At 42.6% G+C, this 27,219-nt stretch overlaps 1 protein-coding gene across 4 annotated transcripts in view; it reads left to right on the plus strand.

Annotated features, from left to right (window-relative positions):
• Nucleotides 1–1,035: 1,035 nt before the first annotated feature.
• Nucleotides 1,036–27,219, plus strand: part of LOC121576745 (NT-3 growth factor receptor) — a 302,625-nt gene continuing 276,441 nt past the window's right edge. For 3 of the 4 annotated variants that reach the window (XM_041890145.2, XM_041890146.2, XM_041890149.2), the window contains exon 1: nucleotides 1,036–1,608. In XM_041890145.2, coding sequence (XP_041746079.1) covers nucleotides 1,370–1,608 — 239 coding nt within the window. In that variant the 5' untranslated portion in view covers nucleotides 1,036–1,369. The remainder of the gene's footprint in view (nucleotides 1,609–27,219) is intronic. The other variant, XM_041890150.1, reaches the window with a different exon arrangement.

A 27,219-nucleotide genomic window follows, 5' to 3' on the forward strand; every position in this document is an offset into this window, starting at 1 on the left:
ACTGGGGCGAAGGTTCACCTTCCAACAGGACAACGACCCTAAGCACACAGCCAAGACAATGCAGGAGTGACTTCGGGACAAGTCTCTGAATGTCCTTGAGTGGCCCAGCGACAGCCTGGACGAACCTGATCGAACATCTGTGGAGAGACCTGAAAATAGCTGTGCAGCAACGCTCCCCATCCAACCTGACAGAGCTTGAGAGGCTCTGCAGAGAAGAATGGGAGAAACTCCCCAAATACAGGTGTGCCAAGCTTGTAGTGTCATACCCAAGAAGACTCAAGGCTGTAATCGCTGCCAATGATACCTTCTCCCGCTCCCGGGGCTCCGGCCTGATGCTGTAGAAATACAACTCCAGTTGGAGTAGGAATCCCTTATATTGCGCTGCCATCCCATCAAACGCTGGTGGTCCGGGATATCTGGATCCCTCCAGGGGCTGGGGTGTAGGTTGCTGGATCCGGTTGACCAGCTGGTCTCGTTAGATCGGATCCTCTCATCTCCAGGCGTTCTACCACCTGAAGTACTCGATTCTTCACTTCCCCCAAGCTGGCCAACACGGTCTATTTAATACATTTAGAATAAGGCTGTAAAGTAACAAAATGTGGAAAAGTCAAGGGGTCTGAAAACTTTCCGAATGCACTGTATGTGCTGTCGTCAATGAGATATTCGTCAATGAGAAATATTTGTGTGAATATTTAACTCAAGTTTATCTGCATAATACTGGCTGCCTTTTTTGATGTTTTTGTTTTGTTGCCATACTTGACTGGGTAGGCGTAGCCCTCTAAAAGGGATACATGGTGGCCTGGACGCCCGATGGGTAAATGAACATCCAACCATAGGCCTAATGAAAAATCACCATAAATTCGTTTCCTATTGTTATTGTGCTATAGTATAGCCTACGCTCTGTGTGCAATTGCTGTTTTCATCTGATTTGAGCTGCATCCTGTGTTGCAGGTGTGTAAGTTTCCTTTCTGCCCTGTAGGTGGGACTTAATGCTTGGAGCCTGGACCTCGCTCTCTCTCCCTTCACTTTCTCCAATGTGCTATCCCTCCGAGTCTTGGAGCAGTGCTAGAACAACCTGGAACTAAGCGGCTAACGGCAGCATGAATACAGGGTAACGTATACTATGCAGTCTAGAGAGGAGGACAATCTTGGCGTACTGCTTTTTGAACCATTTGTACTTTGACGGAGTATTTTTCCCCCCTTCTTCCTCATCTGTGAAATAGATGGACATTAGCGCATTCGCATCAATTTGACATACCTCCATAAATTCACTCGCCCGCGCGTACACACAACGCAATTGCATAGTAGACGGTCTCTGCTTTGGAGGTTCAAAACATCTCAAGGATATTATCCTAATAAACGTTGAATCATGGAATCATTTTTTATTCCACCACGAATTTGCTGGTGGAGGGTATTGTTTCTTTTGAGCATCTTTCAGGACTACTTGAGCAATATGCTGGACTGCCCGCCAACCTGCATCTGCTCTCCAACTGAGATATATTGCAATAAGTCTGATAATGGGAAATTCTTTCCCCTGCTTGCACTGCAAGATACTGGGAACAATGGAAATAACAGTATCGAAGATGTTTTCAAGAACATCACCTCAATGTAAGTCTTTGTGCCCACTGTAGTGGCCATCACATGTTGAGTCCATGTGAATCACAACTTAGCGTAGGCCTACTCTCCCTGTAATTTATTTGTTTTACTTCTGCCGCACCTCCTTACGTGATATATTTAGGAATGCAAACCTGTGATTCAGCTGAGTCTGTAACATTTAGTAGGCTACCTATAAATCCCTTTCACGTAATGTCGTTACCGTTATCTCCGTGGAATACGTTAACCCTGCAAAGCCCTTCAGTCACAAGTAAAATGCGGTATCAATAAGAACTGAATTCAATGTAATTTCTAAAATAGACCTGTTGGTGCATTGGCCCGCAAATACCCCAAACACAGCAATATTGCTATTCCTTTATAAGAGCCTGCATGCAGGGCTTGATTCATCTTAAAGAAATCAAAGGCTTGGAATAATACCACAAGAAGCAATATCATTTGATATGCTCGGTCATTCCATTTGATTTCAATCACTTTTTGACCGCACGCGTTTTGATTTGAATGAAACTTTTCATACATATTTGCCCATGGCAGAAGTGGTCAGAAAGTGACATTTTGCACCTGAATGCCAAAACATTCAGGAACTAGATGTGCTCAAAGTTTACCAATTTTTCATACCTCACCATACCATGAGACATCCAGGTCATCATCACTGGAACAGATAAACGGTTGAGTTTTATATACTTTAAAAGCTTACAAACTACCTAATCATTTAATGAAAAAAATTTTTTTGGAATAACAATGTCATTTTTTTGTCACATCAAAGTTTGTTGACTTAAATGGGAATATCAGTTGTTTTAAATTATACTGTCACTCTTCTATAGGAAACCTATTGAAATCATAGAAATATGGATAATAGAACAGACATTCTATGGTGACATTTAATGGTGGGTGGACCGGCAGCCATTTTTGTGGCCATATATACCAGGGTATTTGGAAGTTAAAATGTCAATTCAATTTAAATGTCAATGGTGTACCAGCTAAATTGCAGTGCTCTGAAGGGATATGTCCGTTCTATTAATTATATTTCTCTGATTGAATGACACCTACTGTACTCTATATTCAAGAGTATGCTGTGTCACAAATGATGGCAGGCACAACACAAACACCTCCGATTATGTAAATTAGAAAAAAGAAGAAAGAAAACATCGGAGTTGAACCATTTTAAGATGGGTTGTGAAAATATTTAATAAAATAATTTTTTTTTATAAAGCACTTTAAAAAAAATAGAAAATATTTTCACAACCCTGATTGTCAGCTTTTAATTGACATCAAACTCAACCATTAATCTTTTCCAGGGATGAAGACTTGGCACCTCCTAAATGTTTTGGCATTCAGGTCCAAAAAGTAACTTTCTGACCACTTCTACCATGGGCATATATGTATGGAAAGTTTTGTTCATATCAAAAGGAGTGTGGTCAAAAAGCGATTGAAATCAAATGGAATGACCCTACATACAACATGTAGGCTAACCACATCTCAGGAGAGGCCTTTTACCTCTTTTTTTAAAACTGCTTTGCATTCTGTCAGGGCCTCAAAATAATTGATAACGTTTGCAAACGTCTGAAAAGGTGCTCTGTGTTTACTGAAATTAATCAACCTAGAGAGATTATATTTTCAGATCCACTCCAAGTGTAGCTGTGTCAGTTTTTATTATAATGCTTCTTGGTCATGACACAATTGACCATTTTAGTCCGGACAGTTTAACTAGGCTAATCCTAAATAATCGTTGTTAGTTAGATTTGGTTGCCACCCTGTCAAGTGTGTGTTATCAGCCCGGTAGATTTTGTTCTGATTTGATGGTCCTATTTTTAGCCATGTCACTAACACAGTAGAGAGCCTATTCTGATGAATTTCCCGCATATTGAAAACATTAAAAGGCTATTCCACCCGGAAAACTAAAATATGCTTGGGAGAAGGTTTCCCCTCTTATATTCCCAATGGAAAGTATTTTTGGACTCTATAAGTAATGTGTTCGTAAAAATAGAGCATGGACACTGATGACATACTTTTTCCTCTAGAAGTCTTTTCTTTTAGAAATGCCATTAGTTCTGTTGAAGAACAATCTCCCCCACCGCTCCTAGCTCTCTCGGCTGAAATGTTAAGCCATTTAGGGCTCTTATAGCACAGTGAATTTGTATTGCACCCATTTGTATTCACCTCTAAATTATTCTAAAAGAAAACAGAACAATAGTAGTAGTAGTAGTAGAAACAAGATCATCAATACCCAATACACAGAGATTTTGGATCCCAGCTGTTACATTTCAAACTGAAGAGACTATTTTGGTAGAACAAAACGCTGATTCTTTGTTGAGATTTGCCAAGGACGAGGGTGCCATGACAACCTCTCTGCTTTGAACTGAATCCACTAAATGTCCATACCCTGAGAAGTCATGATTTGCCTAGTGTGTAGGATGTAGTCCCCATGTGTGGGCATAAGGGCCAGAAAACTCCCGTTCCAAACACATGCATAATTCCAACGATATTATCCAAACTATGCCGCCTGGTTATAAATAAGCACACAAGCACCAGTCAGTTTGTATTGACTTTGTAGGTCAACTCATTCTTGTGCTTGCTACCTCCACTCTCTCCAGAAGGCCACTAGAGGGACTGCTGGTTGTACTTTTACAGAGATGAGAACTCTCGGTCATTCGATAGATTGAAAAAATTAAAAAAGTTATTTTATGTACCAGCTTTATCAGAATCTTGGAATCCATTATTTTATTTTCATGGCGAGATTTTTGTTGAGCGCTGTCGCAGATAACCGCATCTCATGGCTGCTGCTGTTATGCGTGTAGGAATCATTCAGCACCCCCTATTACTGTGTAGGCTAGTTGAAGAGAATCTGCAGTCTTGAAATGCAGAAGTTGTTACAGCACATACACCAATACGATTTCAGAGTAGACCTAAGGAGTTGTGAGAAGCATTTTTTATCTCCCTTTGGCATGTTCGTTTTAGGCTGCTTCTGGATTTCCTTGAATATACCATGACCTTGAACGAATTGTACATTTGACGGCTGTCTGCCTCAACGATAGCTACATTTGTCTCGCTGGACACAAGTTCAGAGTTCAGATTTCTAAAAGCCAACAATTCTGTCAGGTATTGTGTAACATAATAATCATGTAACATTTATTTTGACGGGTCTGTGTATTGTGATTGTCAAATTATGTAGCCTACCTCAAATATAAGCTACTTTTCCACATCAATTGAATCCAAGTGTATATGTAATGCTTTAAATCTAATATTGCACTAAAACACCATGGATGCCATGTTATTATGTTTGAGAAATAATGGCCTACACAGATAATTGACAGGCAGTAGGCCTAGGTTTACTTTGTTGGCAGTACATTATTTCCCCCTGAAAATGGCAGGCTAGTATTCAGCATGGGGGGTATCATCCAGTGGCATGGTAATGTCATAATCTTTTTGTAGTGTTCTGATTGACCAAGGTTTCTTCTTCTTAGGCTTACTGTTAATGAAGTATGAATGCTCTGTTGTCTGGAGCATGTTTGAAAGAGCTAATCCTTACGGACATTTTCATTTCTCTAGAACCAAGTGTGTTTGAAATGGATTAGGCTGGGTTGTTTTGCTGCATAGACAATGAGGAGTAAATTATTCTCTTTGAGAGGCACATTTGTTTTATCTCACACAAGACTCAAGCGTTCTCGCTCCAGACTTCAATTCTCACATTCACAATACAACAGGTGGATGCATGATATTGCCATATATTAGTATGTATGCATTGCATTCATCAGGTTCTCTATAGAGGTAGTGGCAAAGACACGATTTTGAACTTTTGCTGTCATAGCAATGCTGTTGGCGTTGAATTTGTGCTTCCCTTTTAAGATAAAGACCTTCCTATCACAGTGCTATCAGTAATTATAGGGAAAGCACACTCTTTTCGTGCAGTATCAGAAATGTGATATTTTATATTTCCTTTCATTACTCCGGCTTGGGCGGTATGCCATATATACTAGGGTATTTGGAAATAGCCACGGAATGGTTTTTCAATACCGTCAATACCTTCAACTATTTATTTGAAGTTTTTCAATACATTTTAATATTTGTAATAATATACCTGCTGTCAACTTGTGCAATATGTTAGGGGATAAAGCAAATGCGTTCTTCATTTCACCTGTCACATTATTTTACATTATGAAGCTTACCGTAGTTCCCCAGAACAGTTGAGCCAGTCATGTGTTTGTTTATATATAGCACAATGGGAGAAAGCTGGAGCTGGTGTATTTGGTTGAACTTGCTAGTTAGCTAAGTAAGTGGCTGAATTAATAAGCAGACGGGGCATCATATAGTGTTAGCTTTCTGCCGTGTTTGAGAAGTCAAAGTGCTTTGGATGAGTTATCTGTACAGCTGCCACTCCTGCTATCTTGATTTACTTGCGTTTATTTTTTCTCCTTTCCGTTCTTGGCCCGTCTGCTCCTCCCCCTATTCTCCGAACAGAGCATGCAGGCCCGTTGCCCTAGCGACTCCACACAGACACAGCGTGCACACACTCCTTCAGACAAGCATGGTCAAAACTTTATTCATTTGCACAATGTCTCTCTTTCACATTACATTTACATTTGAGTCATTTAGCAGACGCTCTTATCCAGAGCGACTTACAGTTAGTGAATGCATATGTTTTTTGTTTTTTTTCATACTGGCCCCCCGTGGGAAACGAACCCACATCTCTGCCGGCCAAACCCTCCCCTAACTTGGACGACACTGGACCAATTGTGCGCCGCCCATGGGTCTCCCGGTTGCGGCCGGCTGCGACAGAGCCTGGACTCGAACCAGGATCTCTAGTGGCACTGCGCCAGTGGTCATTCACTTGGTCATTCACTTGTAAATGTCCGAACTCACCAAAAATTAAGTTCGGTAACTACTACCTATACTTGTGTAGCTTTATGAGCTGGATTGCCTTTCTTTGCAATTAGTTTATTTTCGTTTGCGCTCGCTAGCATATTTAGCTAGCAGCCTCTATTGAAATTTGCTATTAGTTTGTGCTAATTTTGTTAGCATTCTGGTATTAGATCCCCAATGTAGTTTATTTTGCATTTTTAGCAACCCCTTGTGTACTAAGACGGTAATACCGTAATTCCCGGGATGAGAGAAGGCCGGTATGACGATATGAAAATCTGGATACCGCCCAACCCTACTGGATACTGCCCAACCCTACAGGTTTGCCAACATGGGTGTGTGTGTGTGTGTGTGTGTGTGTCTGTCAGCCTGCCTCACCTCATATTTGTCCTCTGTATAACTTGCCTATTTTAGTACCCTAAGAAGAGACAATTTGTTTTCATCCATTAGGCTAATTGTCTTTTCTCTGTACTTAGTAAGGCCGTTCTCTGTAGAAGGCAGTTTTCTGTGTAATTCTTTATCTTCCATAATGGAATGCAGAGGCCATGGTCAGCAGTCAGGCTGCATTTTGTAACTAAAACCACTAGCCCAGTACTTTGAAGTCTTTGAAGGTTATTTGAGCATTAGACATGTTGAAATATGCCATGGCAGATCCATTTGCTGTCCCTCCACGGTCTCTCAGAAATTGTACACTTAAGAGAGTGGGAGTGAGCCAGCACATGTTCACAAAAACGTGGGCAAGCTATGAAAAGGAGGCTTCCTCTATGAGTGACGCCACTCCTCCCACACCTCCCTGCTCTGCTTCAGAGGAAGATGGAGGGCCTCGTTTGAATCAGAGCCAATTAAAAATACAGTGTATAGTGATGAGGGAAAAAATCTAAACAATTTTATATTGAGATATTATTTTTGAACAATATTATATCGATATATAATTTTTTGCTACTGTAGGTAGAGTTGGCTAGGTCTAGTCAGCTGTACCTATGCCACAACTCTGGTATTTTTCATCCTATCTTTTTAAATAGTGAGCCAACATGTTTTCAGCACTTTTATTTCCCTAAACAATCAACTCAATGTCTCATGCTCTCTTGTCTCTCTGCAGCAGACATACAGTATAGAGAGCAATATGTTTGGAACATCAAATCGCAGTATCGAATCGCAATACATATAGAACCGTAATACATATCGTATCGGCACCTAAAATATTGTGATACTATCGTATCATGAGGTCTCTGACTATTCCCAGCCCTAGTGGACTACAGAGTACAGTACATGGAGTTGTGTACAGACTGACAGATGGAAGGACTGTCAGTGTTTTCACACATCTTTATTTAACATAATTCAAAAAGATTGAGGCATACTGTACAGTATGTGAATAAGAGGGGGAGGTGACTGCCCAGTGTGGAGTGCATCGTTTATGATTCCTGTTGCATGTGGAAGTGTACCAGTGTGTACCAGTGTACCAGAGTACCCATGCCTGCCCCTTACCTGGTTGAAAGATGGTTTATCATTGAGTAAACATGGCTGTGCTTTGCCTGCTTAAATGTTAAGTGCTCGATCCGAGTGGGTTTGTTCAGCTGAAGTATATTACTAGACCATGACTGCTCCGTATCACTTTGGACAAATCTTTAAACCCAACCGGGTGTCTCTCTGCTGAGGTCCGCTTTACGAGATCTGAGAGCTGGATCTAGGAAATAAACTGTCATCAAATGGCATATAAACATCTTCAGCCTCTGCTTTGCTTCCAGATCTATATTTACTGCTAGGCTATCTATGATCCTGTGCTGTTCTCTGAGGATTGGCTTCACAGTGATCCATGCTGGAGCTAACTGACTGCACGGCCACCTTGCCAGTCATGCAGAAACCCAACCAAGTATTCCATCAAATGTCACTCTATCAGTTGAAAAGATCAAGTCAGAAATCACTGCGTACTTCAAGTGTTTTGAATCTGGAGGCGTTTAGCTTTTCCATGGCATAGCAGCAGCACACTGTGAGAATAGCATAATGTGCATCAAGGTGAGGAAGCCACTTCATGGATGACTGGGAAAGATACAGTATATAGTCCAATAGATTTTGTGTTTCAGAACCATATGTAAAAAAACACAGACATAATGTTATGATGAATGTGGTATGCTCCCTTTTGTGAACATTGGGTAAACATCAAAACATCACAGTCAAGTACAGTAGGTTGATTATATACTGTAGCATAGCCTTTAGCAAATCAAATGTGATGATTTTAAGAAAGACAATCACTTTGTCTATACATTTTGGGGTTGAAACAGTTGCAATTGTATTTGAGGCTTTGCCAACTAGGACAGTGAGTGGCCAGTCCAATAACCTCCCTGATGACCTTGAGGGATTAAAAAGCTTTTTATTCACCATTACTACTGGGATGGAAATGCCTGCATGCATGACCGACCCTTTATATTACTCATTATGATTTCCAATAACATTAGCTACCATTATGTCCCATTTTTAAATTGACAACAAAAAGCATACTCCCTCTTGTCCTGTCGTCCACCCCTAGTGAAAATATATTATGGATTTGACTTTGGCCAGGGGTAGAGAGAGCCATTATGCTATTGTCCCCTTTGTGGTACCACCCATGTGTGTGACCCCTAATATGCATTATGCAGAGGGCAGCACTGTTTATGAAATAGGTAATGGCACAGATCAATTGCAGATGGTTAGTGATGGCCTAATTATTAAAGACCCATATACTGCGTGTGTTAATTTTCCAGTTCGCAAAATCCCCTTATATGTAATTGTTCAGAACACAATGTTCACCGTAGATAATGGATAGGTCATATTGTGTGCATGTTACAGAACTGGAGTTTACTGACTTCATGCAGCTATTAATCTCTCAATGTGCAGAATGCATGCATTGAGTCTCTGTTTAATCGTTGTTGCATTCCTGTCTGTTTATTAAAATGATCAATGTCTTTCTCATTCAACTCTCTGACCTCAGTGGTATGTGCATCATATGCCTGCTGCCACCCTCTGCTGTGGAGAACATGAGCAAAGACTGGACCCTTCATTTATCTATTGTAAAGAATGAATGCGCATACGGTCTATGACATTGCATCTGATGACTTAAAGCACGTGTCAAACTCATTCCACGGAGGGCCGAGTGTCTGTGGGTTTTCGCTCCTCCGTTGTACTTGATTGATGAATTAAGGTCACTAATTAATAAGGAACTCCCCTCACCTGGTTGTCTAGGTCTTAATTGAAAGGAAAAACCAAAACCCTGCAGACACTCTCAACACCAATTTCAGCTTTTGCCCAACCCCTTCAAAAAAAAAAAATGTATTCAGGTGAAGTTGTGGGTGGAGGGGAATTGCTGATAAATATTCATTTTGGGGGTGGGTAAACGTAGTTGTACCTGATCCCAACATTTTCTCACTAAAGCATACTTAACAGAAGTCCACTGGCACGCTCTGATAATATAATGATGTGCATTGCAAGCAAATGCAGCTCTGGACAGTTAGTTCACAGTGGTAAGGTGCTGAATGCCTGTAGTAGCAACAACGGCTCAGCCGCATAGTGGTAGGCCACACAAGCTCACAGAACGGGACCGCCGAGTGCTGTAGCACGTAAAAATTGTCTGTCCTCAGTTGCAACACTCATTACCGAGTTCCAAACTGCCTCTGGAAGCAACGTCAGCACAATAACTGTTTGTCGGGAGCTTCATGAAATGGGTTTCCATGGCTGAGCAACAGTTTGGGTAAGTACCTGTTTCAGCATGACAATGCCCCCGTGCACAAAACGAGGTCCATACAGAAATGGTTTGTCAAGATCGGTGTGGAAGAACTTGACCATCGAACACCTTTGGGATGAATTGGAACGCCGACTGCGAGCCAGGCCTAATCGCCCAACATCATTGCCCGACCTCACTAATGCTCTTGTGGCTGAATGGAAGCAAGTCCCCGCAGCAATGTTCCAACATCTAGTGGAAAGCCTTCCCAGAAGAGTGGAGGCTGTTATTGCAGCAAAGGGGGGGACCAACTCCATATTAATGCCCATGATTTTGGAATGAGATGTTCGACGAGCAGGTGTCCACATACCTTTGAGACCTGTGTTTTCTATAATGCCTGCTACAAGAAGTTAGTCATTATTAGTGAATATGCATTATGCATGGTTCTGGTTAAATCTGTAACAAAAATTGCATTTTCATAGACAGACTTGAAAGCCAGATCAGTGATTATTGCAAAAAAAGCAGGTAAAACTATTTTGATAACATAAATACATAATTAGTGGGTCTTATTGTTGTGGAAGGCTTATATTTACCCTAATTTAACACGGCCTGAATTCATTCGATTATTGCTGACTGTTTGAAATGCAGTGTATTTCACCTTTTAATTGTACAGCAAAGCTTATTTAGAGAAAACAAAATTGAGATGTATATCGTGAATCGCCCATAAGTAAAAAATAATAGAGAAATGATTTTTAGGCCATATCGCCCAGTCCTAAATGGATCTTCATTTTGTTCGTTAAACTGTAAAGGTAGTTTACAATCTGTGGTTGGTTGATGGAATCTGGCCTTACCCAATTTTTGTTTCACTATAGATGAGTGGGTAACAATCCTCTCTGCCACCGTGCCATCTACAAACACTGTCTGCTTTCTCTCGCTCTCTCGCTGTCTCTCGCTGTCTCTCGCTCTCTCTCGCTCTCTCAGAGGAGCCTTAGCCTGCCTTTCGAACAGTGCTTCCAGACCGCTTTGAAATATTGATCAATCCATCCCCTTTCTCTCCCCCTAAAACACTGTCTTCTGCTGCAACTCACTGATTGTTTGTAGAGACATACACAATATATTTCCAGTATTTAATCAAATCACATTTATTGTCACATGCTTTGTGAACAACAGGTGTAGACTAACAGTGAAATGCTTACTTACAGGTCCTTTTCCAACAATGCAGAGTTAAAGGTAAAATATAAATACTGACGCGAGGAATAAACACACAGTGAATAACGAATAACAATAATGAGTAAAAATAACATGGCTATATACAGGGAGTACCAGTACCGAGTCAATGTGCAGGGTTACGAGGTAATTGAGGTAGCTACTGTATGTACATATACAGTGGGGAGAACAAGTATTTGATACACTGCCGATTTTGCAGGTTTTCCTACTTACAAAGCATGTAGAGGTCTGTAATTTTTATCATAGGTACACTTCAACTGTGAGAGACGGAATCTAATACAAAAATACAGAAAATCACATTGTATGATTTTTAAGTAATTCATTTGCATTTTATTGCATGACATAAGTATTTGATACATCAGAAAAGCAGAACTTAATATTTGGTACAGAAACCTTTGTTTGCAATTACAGAGATCATACGTTTCCTGTAGGTCTTGACCAGGTTTGCACACACTGCAGCAGGGCTTTTGGCCCACTCCTCCATACAGACCTTCTCCAGATCCTTCCGGTTTCCGGGCTGTCGCTGGGCAATACGGACTTTCAGTTCCCTCCAAATATTTTCTATTGGGTTCAGGTCTGGAGACTGGCTAGGCCACTCCATTTTATTGCATGACATAAGTATTTGATCACCTACCAACCAGTAAGAATTCCAGCTCTCACAGACTTTTCTTTAAGAAGCCCTCCTGTTCTCCACTCATTACCTGTATTAACTGCACCTGTTTGAACTCGTTACCTGTATAAAAGACACCTGTCTAAACACTCAATCAAACAGACTCCAACCTCTCCACAATGGCCAAGACCAGAGAGCTGTGTAAGGACATCAGGGATAAAATTGTAGACCTGCACAAGGCTGGGATGGGCTACAGGACAATAGGCAAGCAGCTTGGTGAGAGGGCAACAACTGTTGGCGCAATTATTCGAAAATTGAAGAAGTTCAAGATGACGGTCAATCACCCTCGGTCTGGGGCTCCATGCAGGATCTCACCTTGTGGGGCATCAATGATCATGAGGAAGGTGAGGGATCAGCCCAGAACTACACGGCAGGACCTGGTCAATGACCTGAAGAGAGCTGGGACCACAGTCTCAAAGAAAACCATTAGTAACACACTACGCCGTCATGAATTAAAATCCTGCAGCGCACGCAAGGTCCCCCTGCACAAGCCAGCCCATGTCCAGGCCCGTCTGAAGTTTGCCAATGACCATCTGGATGATCCAGAGGAGGAATGGGAGAAGGTCATGTGGTCTGATGAGACAAAAATAGAGCTTTTTGGTCTAAACTCCACTCGCCGTGTTTGGAGGAAGAAGAAGGATGAGTACAACCCCAAGAACACCATCCCAACCGTGAAGCATGGACGTGGAAACATCATTCTTTGGGGATGCTTTTCTGCAAAGGGGACAGGACGACTGCACCGTATTGAGGGGAGGATGGATGGGGCCATGTATCGCAAGATCTTGGCCAACAACCTCCTTCCCTCAGTAAGAGCATTGAAGATGGGTCGTTGCTGGGTCTTCCAGCATGACAACGACCCGAAACACACAGCCAGGGCAACTAAGGAGTGGCTCCGTAAGAAGCATCTCAAGGTCCTGGAGTGGCCTAGTCAGTCTCCAGACCTGAACCCAATAGAAAATCTTTGGAGGGAGCTGAAAGTCCATATTGCCCAGCGACAGCCCCGAAACCTGAAGGATCTGGAGAAGGTCTGTATTGAGGAGTGGGCCAAAATCCCTGCTGCAGTTTGTGCAAACCTGGTCAAGACCTACAGGAAACGTATGATCTCTGTAATTGCAAACAAAGGTTTCTGTACCAAATATTAAGTTCTGCTTTTCTGATGTATCAAATACTTATGTCATGCAATAAAATGCAAATTAATTACTTAGAAATCATACAATGTGATTTTCTGGATTTTTGTTTTAGATTCCGTCTCTCACTGTTGAAGTGTACCTATGATAAAAATTACAGACCTCTACATGCTTTGTAAGTAGGAAAACCTGCAAAATCGGCAGTGTATCAAATACTTGTTCTCCCCACTGTAGGTAGGGGCAAACTGACTAAGCAGCAGGATAGATAATAGACTGCGCTGTAGCAGCAAGGTATGGACTAGTAGCAGCAGCGTGTGTGAAAGTGTGTGTGGCATCAGTATGTACAGTTGAAGTCAGAAGTTTACACCTTAGCCAAATACATTTAAACTCAGTTTTTCACAATTCCTGACATTTAATCCTATTAAAAATTCCCTGTCTTTGGTCAGTTAGGATCACCACTTTATTTTAAGAATGTGAAATGTCAGAATAATAGTAGCGAAAATGATTTATTTCAGCTTTTATTTCTTTCATCACATTCCCAGTGGGTCAGAAGTTTACATACACTCAATTAGTATGTGGTAGCATTGCCTTTAAATTGTTTAACTTAGGTCAAATGTTTCGGGTAGCCTTCCACAAGCTTCCCACAATAAGTTGGGTGAATGTTGGCCCATTCCTCCTGACAGAGCTAGTGTAACTGAGTCAGGTTTGTAGGCCTCCTTGCTCGCACACGCTTTTTCAGTTCTGCCCACAAATGTTCTATAGGATTGACGTCAGGGCTTTGTGATGGCCACTTCAATACCTTGACTTTGTTGTCCTTAAGCCATTTTGCCACAACTTTGGAAGTATGCTTGGGGTCATTGTCCATTTGGAAGACCCATTTGTGACCAAGCTTTAACTTCCTGACTGATGTCTTGAGATGTTGCTTCAATATATCCACATAATTTTCCTTCCTCATGATGCCATCTATTTTGTGAAGTGCACCAGTCCCTCCTGCAGCAAAGCACCTCCACAGCATGATGCTGCCACCCCCGTGCTTCACGGTTAGGATGGTGTTCTTGGGCTTGCAAGTTACCCCCTTTTTCCTCCAAACATAACGATGGTCATTATGGCCAAACAGTCCTATTTTTGTTTCATCAGACCAGAGGACATTTCTCCAAAAAGTACGATCTTTGTCCCCATGTGCAGTTGCAAACCGTAGTCTGGCTTTTTTATGGCAGTTTTGGAGCAGTGGTTTCTTCCTTGCTGAGCGGCCTTTCCGGTTATGTTGATATAGGACTTGTTTTACCGTGGATATAGATACTTTTGTACCTGTTTCCTCCAGCATCTTCAGAAGGTCCTTTGCTGTTGTTCTGGGATTGATTTGCACTTTTCACACCAAAGTACGTTCATCTCTAGGAGACAGAACGCGTCTCCTTCCTGAGCGGTATGACGGCTGCTTTGTCCCATGGTGTTTATACTTGCATACTATTGTTTGTACAGATGAACACGGTACATTCAGGCGTTTGAAAATTGCTCCCAAGGATGAACCAGACTGAAGTCTTGGCCGATTTCTTTTGATTTACCCATGATGTCAAGCAAAGAGGCAATGAGTTTGAAGGTATGCCTTGAAATACATCCACAGGTACACCTCCAATTGACTCAAATTATGTCAATTAGCCTATCAGAAGCTTCTAAAGCCATGACATCATTTTCTGGAATTTTCCAAGCTGTTTAAAGGCACAGTCAATTTAGTGTTTGTAAACTTCTGACCCACTGGAATTGTGATACAGTGAATTATAAGAGAAATAATCTGTGTGTAAACATTTGTTGGAAAAATGACTTGTGTTATGCACAAAGCAGACTTGCCAAAACTATAGTTTGTTAACAAGAAATGTGTGGAGTGGTTGAAAAACGAATTTTAATGACTCCAACCTAAGTGTATGTAAACGTCCGACTTCAACTGTACACTATATATACAAAAGTATGTGTACACCCCTTCAAATTTGTGGATTCGGCTATTTCAGCCACACCCGTTGCTTACATGTGTATACAATCATCGAGCACACAGCCATGCAATCTCCATAGACAAACATTGGCAGTAGAATGGCCTTACTGAAGAGCTCAGTGACTTACAACGTGGCACCGTCATATGATGCCACCTTTTCAACAAGTCAGTTCATAAAATTTCTGCCCTGCTAGAGCTGCCCCGGTCAACTGTAAGTGCTGTTATTGGAGTGATGTATCACGCTTCACCATCTGGCAGTCTGACGGACGAATATGGGTTTGGCGGATGCCAGGAGAACGCTACCTGCCCGAATGCATAGTGCCAACTGTAAAGTTTGGTAGAGGAGGAATAATGGTCTGGGGCTGTTTGTCATGGTTCGGGCTAGGCCCCTTAGTTCCAGTGAAGGGAAATCTTAATGCTACAGCATACAATGACATTTTAGATGATTCTGTGCTTCCAACTTTGTGGCAACAGTTTGGGGAAGACCATTTCCTGTTTCAGCATGACAATGCCCCTGAGGTCCATACAGAAATGGTTTGTCGAGATCGGTGTGGAAGAACTTGACTGGCCTGCACAGAGCCTTGACCTCAACCCCATCGAACACCTTTGGGATGAATTGGAACGCCGACTGCAAGCCAGGCCTAATCGCCCAACATCAGTTCCTGACCTCACTAATGCTCTTGTGGCTGAATGGAAGCAAGTCCCCGCAGCAATGTTCCAACATCTAGTGGAAAGCCTTCCCAGAAGAGTGGAGGCTGTTATAGCAGCAAAGGGGGGACCAACTCCATATTTATGCCCATGATTTTGGAATGAGTTGTTCAATGAGCATTTTGGGAATGTAGTGTATGTGTGTGCATGTTATTTCTGTGTGGGCGTATGTACTGTGTGTGTGTTTTGGGGTGTCAGTGTAAGTATGTGTGAGTGTGTGGGTAGAGTCCACTGTGTGTGCATAGTCAGTGCAAGAGAGTTCAATGCAGATATTCCGGTTAGCCATTTGATTAGCTATGTAGCAGCCTTGTTTAGCAGTCTTATGGCTTGGGGGTAGAAGCTGTTCAGCAGAGAGAACAGTCTATGCCTTGGGTGGCTGGAGTCTCTGACAATTTTTTGCCTTCTTCTGACACCGCCTGGTATAGAGGTCCTGGATGGTGGGGAGCTTATTCAGCTTACCTTGGCATTATTGGGCACGGGACTATGGTGGTCCGCTTGAAACAAGTTGGGATGGGTTGAAAATGTCAGTGACTACACATCCTGGCCTTGCAAATGTTAACCTGTTTTAAGGTCTTGCTTACATCGGCTGCGAAGAACGAGATCACACAGTCGTCCGAACAGCTGGTGCTCTCATGCATGGTTTAGTGTTGCTTGCCTCGAAAGCGAGCATAGAAGGCATTTAGCGCGTCTGGTAGGCTCGCGTCGCTGGGCTGCTCGTGGCTCGGTTTCCCTTTGTAATTCCTGATAGTTTGCAAGCCCTGCCACATCTGAGTGTCAGAGCCGGCTTAGTAGGATTCGATCTTAGTCCTGTATTGACGCTTTGCCTGTTTGATGGCTCGTCGGAGGTCGTAGCGTGATTTCTTATAAGCGTCCGGATTAATGTCCCGCTCCTTGAAAGTGGCAGCTCTAGGCTTTAGCTGTTGCCTGCAATCTATTGCTTTTGGTTGGGATATGTACAGTGGGGAAAAAAAGTATTTAGTCAGCCACCAATTGTGCAAGTTCTCCCACTTAAAAAGATGAGAGAGGCCTGTAATTTTCATCATAGGTACACTTCAACTATGACAGACAAAATGAGGAAAATAAATCCAGAAAATCACATTGTAGGATTTTTTATGAATTTATTTGCAAATTATGGTGGAAAATAAGTATTTGGTCAATAACAAACGTTTCTCAATACTTTGTTATATACCCTTTGTTGGCAATGACACAGGTCAAACGTTTTCTGTAAGTCTTCACAAGGTTTTCACACACTGTTGCTGGTTTTTTGGCCCATTCCTCCATGCAGATCTCCTCTAGAGCAGTGATGTTTTGGTGCTGTCGCTGGGCAACACAGACTTTCAACTCCCTCCAAAGATTTTCTATGGGGTTGAGATCTGGAGACTGGCTAGGCCACTCCAGGACCTTGAAATGCTCCTTACGAAGCCACTCCTTCGTTGCCCGGGCGGTGTGTTTGGGATCATTGTCATGCTGAAAGACCCAGCCACGTTTCATCTTCAATGCCCTTGCTGATGGAAGGAGGTTTTCACTCAAAATCTCACGATACATGGCCCCATTCATTCTTTCCTTTACACGGATCAGTCGTCCTGGTCCCTTTGCAGAAAAACAGCCCCAAAGCATGATGTTTCCACCCCCATGCTTCACAGTAGGTATGGTGTTCTTTGGATGCAACTCAGCATTCTTTGTCCTCCAAACACGACGAGTTGAGTTTTTACCAAAAAGTTCTATTTTGGTTTCATCTGACCATATGACATTCTCCCAATCCTCTTCTGGATCATCCAAATGCACTCTAGCAAACTTCAGACGGGCCTGGACATGTACTGGCTTAAGCAGGGGGACACGTCTGGCACTGCAGGATTTGAGTCCCTGGCGGCGTAGTGTGTTACTGATGGTAGGCTTTGTTACTTTGGTCCCAGCTCTCTGCAGGTGATTCACTAGGTCCCCCCGTGTGGTTCTGGGATTTATGCTCACCGTTCTTGTGATCATTTTGACCCCACGGGGTGAGATCTTGCGTGGAGCCCCAGATCGAGGGAGATTATCAGTGGTCTTGTATGTCTTCCATTTCCTAATAATTGCTCCCACAGTTGATTTCTTCAAACCAAGCTGCTTACCTATTGCAGATTCAGTCTTCCCAGCCTGGTGCAGGTCTACAATTTTGTTTATGGTGTCCTTTGACAGCTCTTTGGTCTTGGCCATAGTGGAGTTTGGAGTGTGACTGTTTGAGGTTGTGGACAGGTGTCTTTTATACTGATAACAAGTTAAAACAGGTGCCATTAATACAGGTAACTAGTGGAGGACAGAGGAGCCTCTTAAAGAAGAAGTTACAGGTCTGTGAGAGCCAGAAATCTTGCTTGTTTGTAGGTGACCAAATACTTATTTTCCACCATAATATGCAAATAAATTCATTAAAATCCTACAATGTGATTTTCTGGATTTTTTTCTTCTACAGGCCTCTCTCATCTTTTTAAGTGGGAGAACTTGCACAATTGGTGGCTGACTAAATACTTTTTTTCCCCACTGTACGTACGATCACTGTGGAGATGATGTCGTTAATGCACTTATTAATGAAGCCGATGACTGATGTGGTAAACTCCTCAATGTTATCGGATGAATCCCAGAGCATATTCCAATATGTGCTAGAGAAACAGTCCGGTAGCTTAGCATCTGCTTCATCGGACCACTTCCATCTTGAGCGCGTCACTGGACATCATGTGACAGCTATGGTATGTTGTGTTCATGTGATGTGTCTGGGGGAAAGTCTGAATGTACTTTCTTCTCTCTGGTTTCTAATAGAAAATGATAATCTGGGTATCTAATTCAATAACAATGACACTGAATTAGTGATCTAATTCTCAAAAATGTTATTTTATATTTCTTCTCTAGTTTCCAGTTCTTTCCGCAGTTTTAGTATCTCCCTTATATCCCCCCTCTCTCTTTCTTTCTCTTTCTCTCCCCCATCTCTCTACTGGTTCTTGCTGATATTTTATTCATTGCATGGCTAATGAAGCGCCTGATAGATTGAAGAGCACCATGGATGATCCTGAGCAGTTAATTTCTTGGTTTAGTTGGCAGCTGGCAGATGAAGGTTGTGTGACGATTGGCGTTTACGGTGGCACAGCCTTCATTCTGGAAGCCCCAGCTCTATGGTTCTGTACATCTTTCAACAAATCCCTGAAATGACCTCCTCATTGACCTGTATACCTCAACACTATGCAGAGGTGTAAAAATAGGCCTGTTTGCAGGACACTGCAGTAGTTAGGGAAGGTACAATGGTGTATGTTTTATCTCTGTAAAAACAGTCATTTTTTAGTGACCTCCCTAATGTTTTACTTTTCTTAGAAAAGTATTAATGCACTTTATGATTGAATCTACCTCTGTAGGGTGCGCTAAGATCAATGGCAACTGCTGTCTAATAGTGTCTGTTTGAACCTGAAGCAGTAAGGCAGCAGTGAGCTGGGTGGGTATCTGTGCAGAGAGCCCCCAGGCTCTGTGACACTCATTGATATGCAGCGAGAGCCTCTGAATGGGGTAAACAAGGGAGCAGGCGTCACACAGCCAGTGGAATATCTCAGGAGGCACCTGCTCAGCTCACACTCTGGTTCAGCTGCACTCTACTTATTCCTCACTTTCGCTTTCTACTTCACATTCTGGTGGGGGGACTTCCAGGGAGGCCTTGTCTCTCTCTTAGGAATGGTGGGGTTGACATAGCTATACTTTGGTGGGCTGCTAGTATAGATTGAGATATAATTGCTACTTTGAGACATATGTTAGGTCATAATACTGTAGGCAGAAGTCTAATCGAGAGTCTATGGCATTTTATTTCAATGTTTGGGAAAGGAAATATACTGTAGTAATATAACATTTCCCCCTGCGGTTTGATAGCCATAAACAATATGATACATTTGAATAAAATAAAGGTATTTATGTGTGCACTGTTTTCCCCCACTATTGTTGGTTTTGGGAAGAACATCTTTTTCAGTGTTTATCCCCCTCAGTTCTAAAGTGGCTGCTAAGCTGTTCTTGTTAATGAAATGTTTTTGAGCTGTCAGACCAGTGTCTTGGCCCCCATACTTTTATGGAAACCATTTTGGGCTGGTGATCAAGAGAATGGCTAAGATCCAAGGATGGGATGTCTCATTGCCCAGATGATGTTAGGAGCACTTAAACAGCTATCTTACCATGACAGAATGAGACCAAGAAGTAATTGTGGCGAGTTAGTTTTATATTGATCCTACCCCAAAGTTCCCCTGGCTGTAGTAAAACATAACCAGTGCCTTGACGAATCAGCAGGGCAGCCTACTAGACCTGTGTACTGCTAGAACAACCATGCGTTAGCTGGCGCTGGTGAGCAGAGCGGCTCTTCTCTCTCTAAGGCGAGACTGGGACCAGGAAAGTAAAGGCCACACAAAGGGTGTGGAGTGAGTATTGAATGTTCCTAGACAACGTGGCATGGGTTTTAATGAGTCGGGAGAAGCTTCATGTCCTCTGCATGAATAAAGAGCTCCTTCACCAGCCCCTTCCCCGCCCCCATGCTCTCCAACCCCCTCATCTAAACAGGAGGGAGAGTGAGGCACACAAACAGAAATCTTTACCAAGCAGGTACATCTTATTTGTTCTCATTAGCAAGATCATTGTGATGAGAACAAGAATACTGTGGTTTAAGTCCACTAACTGTTTTCGTTTTCTCTGCGTTGATGCACTATTTGTCCCTGTCAATTAGTCTCACTAAGCATTTCCTGTTCAGTGCAGTTATTTTTGTAGGAGCCTGAGTAACGGTACGGTGGTGGTTGAATGTTATTCAGCTCTTACAGCCCACACTCACCCTACAAAATAACCTATTTGTTACTGTTAGCCAGACCACAGCAATCTCTGTGTTGTTTGCTAACATCTAAATGTGGATATTTTTGTGTGGATTTGTCTCATTTCATTTTGATACATTACCTCACTTTCAAAATGATCTTAATGTGCTGTATGTGTGACCACAGCTGGTGTCACTGTCCACAATCAGCAAGCCATTTTGTCTTCATTAATTTGCTTTCATTTGTGAGTCTGAGTTTTCTCAATGCAATATTCTTAACTCTGTTGTCTGTTTGTAAAGCTGTTTTTCTCAAACAAATTCCCAAGGTGTCTTTACTTCTTCCCATTGTAGTGTTCACTAAGTGACAATTTAAAATGATTTAAGAGTAATTTACCCTAATTAAGGTTTTACAATTGATATGGGTGCAGCACATCAACAATGAATATTTAGCTCAAGTTGAATCACAAATTCATTGGCATATCTTGTTTTAATTAATTCATAATTGCTTTGGCAACTCTGAGAGCTCTGTACTGTTACCGTTTCCCAAATAATTACAACTGTGTCACCCAATGGGATGTTCGAGACTGGTAATTGGATTCCAATGTAAATTACTTTTTAAATGTTTCAAACCCAAGGAATAAAATATGCTATTACATTTAAGAGCAGTGATTATATTTCAGCCTGTGAGTCATTATAATGCAATAACAGTCTCAGCACCAGTAACATTACAATAGGTTCTCATTATTCAATATGACTGTTAATGTGTGCAACTGAAAGGATTTGCGATGAGGTTTTGTTTAGCTTTCCCTCACCAAGTAGTAGAGGCACCATCTGAAATGTAATATCAAATGTGTGATCGGTTTAGATTGCATTAAAATCCATTTGGCTGAGAGTGTGGATGTATGACCGACCGATACATCAACACATGAGGAAATGTATGTTATGATTTAGCACACCTTTCTATTGATTAGAGAGGGAGGGTACCCAAAAGCCCCAGACCGCTTACGGCCACACCAAATTGCACAAAAAAGGTCAGCAATGAATTAAAGATCACCTGGAATGCTGTTCACATTTGGTAGTAGAACTTAATTGAAAACACTAAAGTATCAAAACATGCTGAAGTGATGTAGAATATCACTGTGTCTGTGTGTGTGTGTGTGTGTGTGTGTGTGTGTGTGTGTGTGTACGACAGATGATGTGGGTCAAGAATAAGGACTTTACAGTCACACAAAGATTCACAAATAGAGGCCGAAGTGGAAGGTCATTGGATACGATGCTAATTTATCAACCCCTAAAAAAATATCCATTAATTATAATCCACATAATAATTCACATTTCCTGTTGCTGCAGGATTATTTTCCTGCTGTAGCAAACAGGCTCAAATGAAGATCCTACACCTGTACCATCTTTGAAGCATCTTGAAGCATGTGAAATGTGTAGGCAGCAGAAGCAGCGTCATACAGTAGGGCTGTGGTACTGTACAGACAGAATTAAAGCCAGGCTCATGGCTGCACCATGAAGGTATGCTGGTAGCAGGTCCATTGAGAGTGAGAATGGAGGATTCAGCACTGCTCCTGCCCTCATTCTCAGGCAGCACAGAACAATTCACACAGCCCCCTGCTCCCTCCCCTTCCTGCAGTGCATACACTGTATCAATACCCTTTAGAGAGGAGCTCCATGCTCAGTGCTCTAACACTCCTGCAGATCTATCTAACCCTCTACCCTGTTCAATTCTTCAAAGTAAAAGGATCCTCACTCCTGCAGCAACACACATACACACTCGCTGCCATGTTTAACGTTGAAATGGAAGATTAGTATTCTGTTCAATTATGGGATTTCTAATAAACTGGTCTGGTTTCAGGGCATCTACTTACACATTGTTTTGTAATGATTATGGTGCTACCCTATACGTCTAGGAAAATGCAATGCTGCAATGATAAATCTCAAGTCATAGATTGTTCTCTCTGCTACTGCACGGCAAGCGGTACCGTCTAGGTCCAAAAGGCTCCTTAAAAATATTTACATTTACATTTTAGTCATTTAGCAGACACTCTTATCCAGAGCGACATACAGTTAGTGAGTGCATACATTAACAGCTTCTACCCCCAAGTCATATGACTGCTGAACAATTAATCAAATGGCCACCCGGACTATTTACATAGTCACTTTAACCCCTACCTACATGTACAAATTACCTCAATTACCTCGACTAACCTGTAACCCCGCACATTGACTCGATACCGGTACCCCCTGTATATAGCCTTGTTATTGTTATTTTATTTATACTCTTATTTTCTAAAAACTGTGATAAATAAAATCTGATTTGATTTATAATGTTTTTATTATTCTTTATTTATTCAGGGAAAAACTAATTTGAGACCAGGGTCTCATTCACAAGAGTACCCTGATCACAGTAACACAGCAATCAAATACAATATGAAACAAAACAGTGATCAATACAATGTAACATAAAAATACAGCACAATACAAAATGTACAAAAAACTGTTCCATTCCTCATTTACTAGGTCCTCAATCAATACTTTAAATTGCCTGAGTGGCACCAGAACACCCAATTGTAATGAGTTTTGTAAATTGTTCCAGCAGTGAGGTGCATTCAAACTAAAAGCGGATACACCTAATCCGGTGGAAACCCGAGGAACCTCAAGAGTTAACCAACCCTGTGAACGGGTTTGGTAACTCATGTTTTTATACTTCAACAATGAAGTTCGGTAAGTCGGAAGTTTGTGTAGTAGAGCTTTGTAAACAAAAAGGGAATAGTGAAGTGATCTACGGGACTTTAGTGAGGACCAGACAACCTTTTGATACAGGATGCAGTGATGAGTATTAAAACTGTCACCTGTGATAAAGTAAAGGGCACTATGGTAGATGGCATCCAAAGGTGTAAGAGTAGTGGCTGCTGCATTCTGGTAAATGGTGTCCCCGTAGTCAAGAACTGGCAGGAAAGTTGACTGTACAATCTGCTTCCTGCTGTTTCGGGAGAGGCAAGATCTATTTATAAATCTTAGCTTTAACTAGCTCATCAGTATGTTTTTTAAATGTTAAATCCTTGTCAATCCAAATGCCCAGATATTTATAGGCGGGAACCCTATCAATGGGAGAACCATTCAATTAATAAATATGTAGCCAATCTGATTTGTTGTTGTTGTGAGAACTAGAGAACAACATATTTACTAGAGACTAGAGAACAACGTCCTGAGTGGTGCAGTGGTCTAAGGCACTGCATCGCAGTGCTAACTGTGGCACTAGATCCTGGTTCGAATCCCGGTCGCAGCTGGCCGTGACCGGGAGACTCATGGGCGGCGCACAATTGGCCCAGCGTCGTCCAGGGTAGGGGAGGGAATGGCCGGCAGGGATGTAGCTTAGTTGATAGAGCATGGCGTTTGCAACGCCAGGGTTGTGGGTTCGATTCCCATGGGGGGCCAGTATAAAAAAATATGTATTCACTAACTGTAAGTTGCTCTGGATAAGAGCGTCTGCTAAATGACGTAAATGTAATATTTTGTCTTGCCCACATTAAGTACAAGTTTTAAACCTACCAGGGCTTTTTATAAGGCAACAAAGTTCAATTATATCTCTAACAACGCCTGGTCTACAGTTGGAGCAATGGCATACAGTACATAACAGTATCGTCTGCATACAGATTAATATTACACGTTTTAACAAATAGACCAATATTATTTATGTAAATAGAAAAGAGAAAAGGTCCCAATACCGACCCCTGTGATACACCTTTCTTGTCCTGTCTGACAGATCATTCTCAAACCGCTTGCAAGAAGCCTGATCCAGGCCTATTTCAGTAAACCTTTGAATTAAAATGTGGTGGTAACAGTGTCGAAGGCCTTGGAAAGATCTATAAATAAGGCAGCACAATGATTTTTATGATCTAAGCAATTTAACACAAAATGCATTTGAGAGTTCTGCTGTTCTGTGTGGGCGATTGCCTTTTCATAGGGCTTGACTAACCTGAACGTCTGAGGTTCTACTTTTTTGAGAATAGGCACTGAGGTACTGAACCCTAGTCCTCTAATGGAGGAGATAGAAACATGTCTCACGTCTGCACAGAGAGACTAAAGGGAGAAGGAGAGAGAGCCCAGATCTCAGCTCACCTCTCTCCTTGCCACCCCTCCCAGCCCCTCCCAGGTGGCTGCCCCTCCCCTCCCCTCCCAGCCCCTCCCAGGCGGCTGCCCCTCCCCTCCCCTCCCAGCCCGTCCCAGGCGGCTGCCCCTGCAATGCCCTCCTAGCCCCTCCCAGGCGGCTGCCCCTCCCCTCTCCTCCCAGCCCCTCCCAGGCGGCTGCCCTTCCCCTCCCAGCTCCTCCCAGGCAGCTACCCCTCCCCTCCCAGCCCCTCCCAGGCGGCTGACCCTGTAATCCCCTCCCAGCCCCTCCCAGGCGGCTGCCCCTCCCCTCCCCTCCCAGCCCCTCCCAGGCGGCTGCCCCTCCCCTCCCAGCCCCTTCCAGGTGGCTGCCTCTGCCCTCCCCTCCCCTCCCAGCCCTTCCCAGGCGGCTGCCCCTGCCCTCCCCTCCCAGGGGGGCCTTTGTACTGAGAGTGCAGACCCCTTTTGCATTATTCTTCTATTCATGAGGCCAGGGTTATTTCTGGATGCTGTATTGACAGACATGCCATGCTCGTCTCATACGAGATAGAAGTGGAGGAGAGGTGGAGTAGGGTAGATTATGTTTTTGACTTGTCCTATTGTGTGTTATCGTCAGCACCTGTGCTCTGAGTCAGGCGGAGGGGTCAGTGCTTCAGAACACCAACTTACTTATCCACCGCAAAAAATACAGAGCTGTCATATCTTGAATTTTCCGTCAGTTTGTATGAAATGCTGCTGGTGTATGCTGGTTTGTTGAATATACTGCACAAAAAGAACAGTGGCGCTATGGAAACTGCTCAAGAGTGTGTGGGCTATATGAAATATTACCATATTTCCTGTAGTGATGTGGAATAAAATGTACACAGTTACATATCGGGATATTATTTTTGACGATATATCGTATTGTTTTGACAATATCGCAATATTATTTTAGCTCTAGTGTCACGACTTCCGCCGAGGCTGCCTCCCCTCCTTGTTCAGGCAGGCTTCGGCGTTCGTCGTCACCGGCTTACTAGCCACTGCCGCTCCATATCTCATCATTCCATTTGTCTTGTCTTGTCAATTACACACACCTGGTTCTTATCCCCTCATTAGTCCGTGTATAAGTGTTCCCTCTGCCTCCCTTGTCCTTGTAGGTGATTGTTATTTGTGAGAGTAGTGTAGCTCGGTGGAGCTACTCTCCCTTTGTATTGCCGGGATAGATATTTCCCCTGTGCCTGTATATTGTTGGAGTATCCCGTACTGTGTATTGCCAGGGTAGATAGTTTCCCCTGTGCCTGTTTCCGTGTGTCGCTATCCAGCGCATTTGTGTACGACGGAATAAACTCTGTATTCTGTGATTTATCCTCCTGCGCCTGACTCCTTCTATCACACTCATCACATCTAGTTTGCTGTACCTGCACCAAAACTCCAGAATTTTTCCTTCAAAGCTTGTTCTCCATCTTCTTTTTAAATAGGGAGCCAATTTGTTTTCAGCACTTATTTCCATGTCTGATCAAAACTTGTTTTCTCATGGCTCTCTCTTTTCCCTCTGCAGCAGACTTAAGGTGAGCGATATGTTTGAAACATCGAATCGCAATAAAATCACAGTATCAAATCGAAATACATATAGAATCGTGAGAAGCGCAATACATATCGTATCGGCACCTAAGTATCGTGATAGTATAGTATTGTGAGGTCCCTGGCAATTCCCAGCCCTAATTTCCTGTTGTGTTTCTTAGGGGGCTTTTTCTCCACAATGCTATGCTGATGCCCAGGAGAGGGTGGAGAGGGTCGACTGGCCTTATCCAGTGCCAGTCTGTCCATTATTTGTCCCTAATTGGCTCTTCCTCCACTAATCATGGAAATTCCTCCCTGTTGTTTTATCCTCCAACATTCTTTCATCATAACTCAGACACGTACGTCTTATTTTCCTCAGACTGCTCCCTTCCTTTCAAACCTCGAGAGAACCTTTTCAAAGTAGCTTAATCCCTTTGAGGAGAGAAATACCCCCTCCTTCAATGTGCCCCTTTAGAGACAACACTGAGACGGCTGTGAAGCAGATGAACAAAACTTGTTAAATAACAAAGAGCCATGGTCTGAGGCTGATGCCTTATGCCCTCTGAAAGAAGAGTTGCTCAATAATGAAGCCCTCATAACACCGCTCATTAAACCCACCATATCAATAAACCCATTGTGATATCAGAATGACTATGTCTGTGGTATTTACATTTAGATGTGAATCAAGGTATGGCCTATATGTTTGTTAAAGGCCGTTCTTTAGCACTCTACATCCCCATTGTTTGTATTGTAACTGTTACCAACAATAGATACAGTGTGAGTGTGAGTGTGTGTGTAATCTGTGTGTGTTACTGTACCTAGTGAGCTTATATGGCTCAGGTAGCCTTTGAATAGTGATGCATGAGTCCTGATAATGATAAATCTGCTGATTCT

Source organism: Coregonus clupeaformis, chromosome 29, assembly GCF_020615455.1.
Source record: "Coregonus clupeaformis isolate EN_2021a chromosome 29, ASM2061545v1, whole genome shotgun sequence".
NCBI lineage: Eukaryota > Metazoa > Chordata > Actinopteri > Salmoniformes > Salmonidae > Coregonus > Coregonus clupeaformis.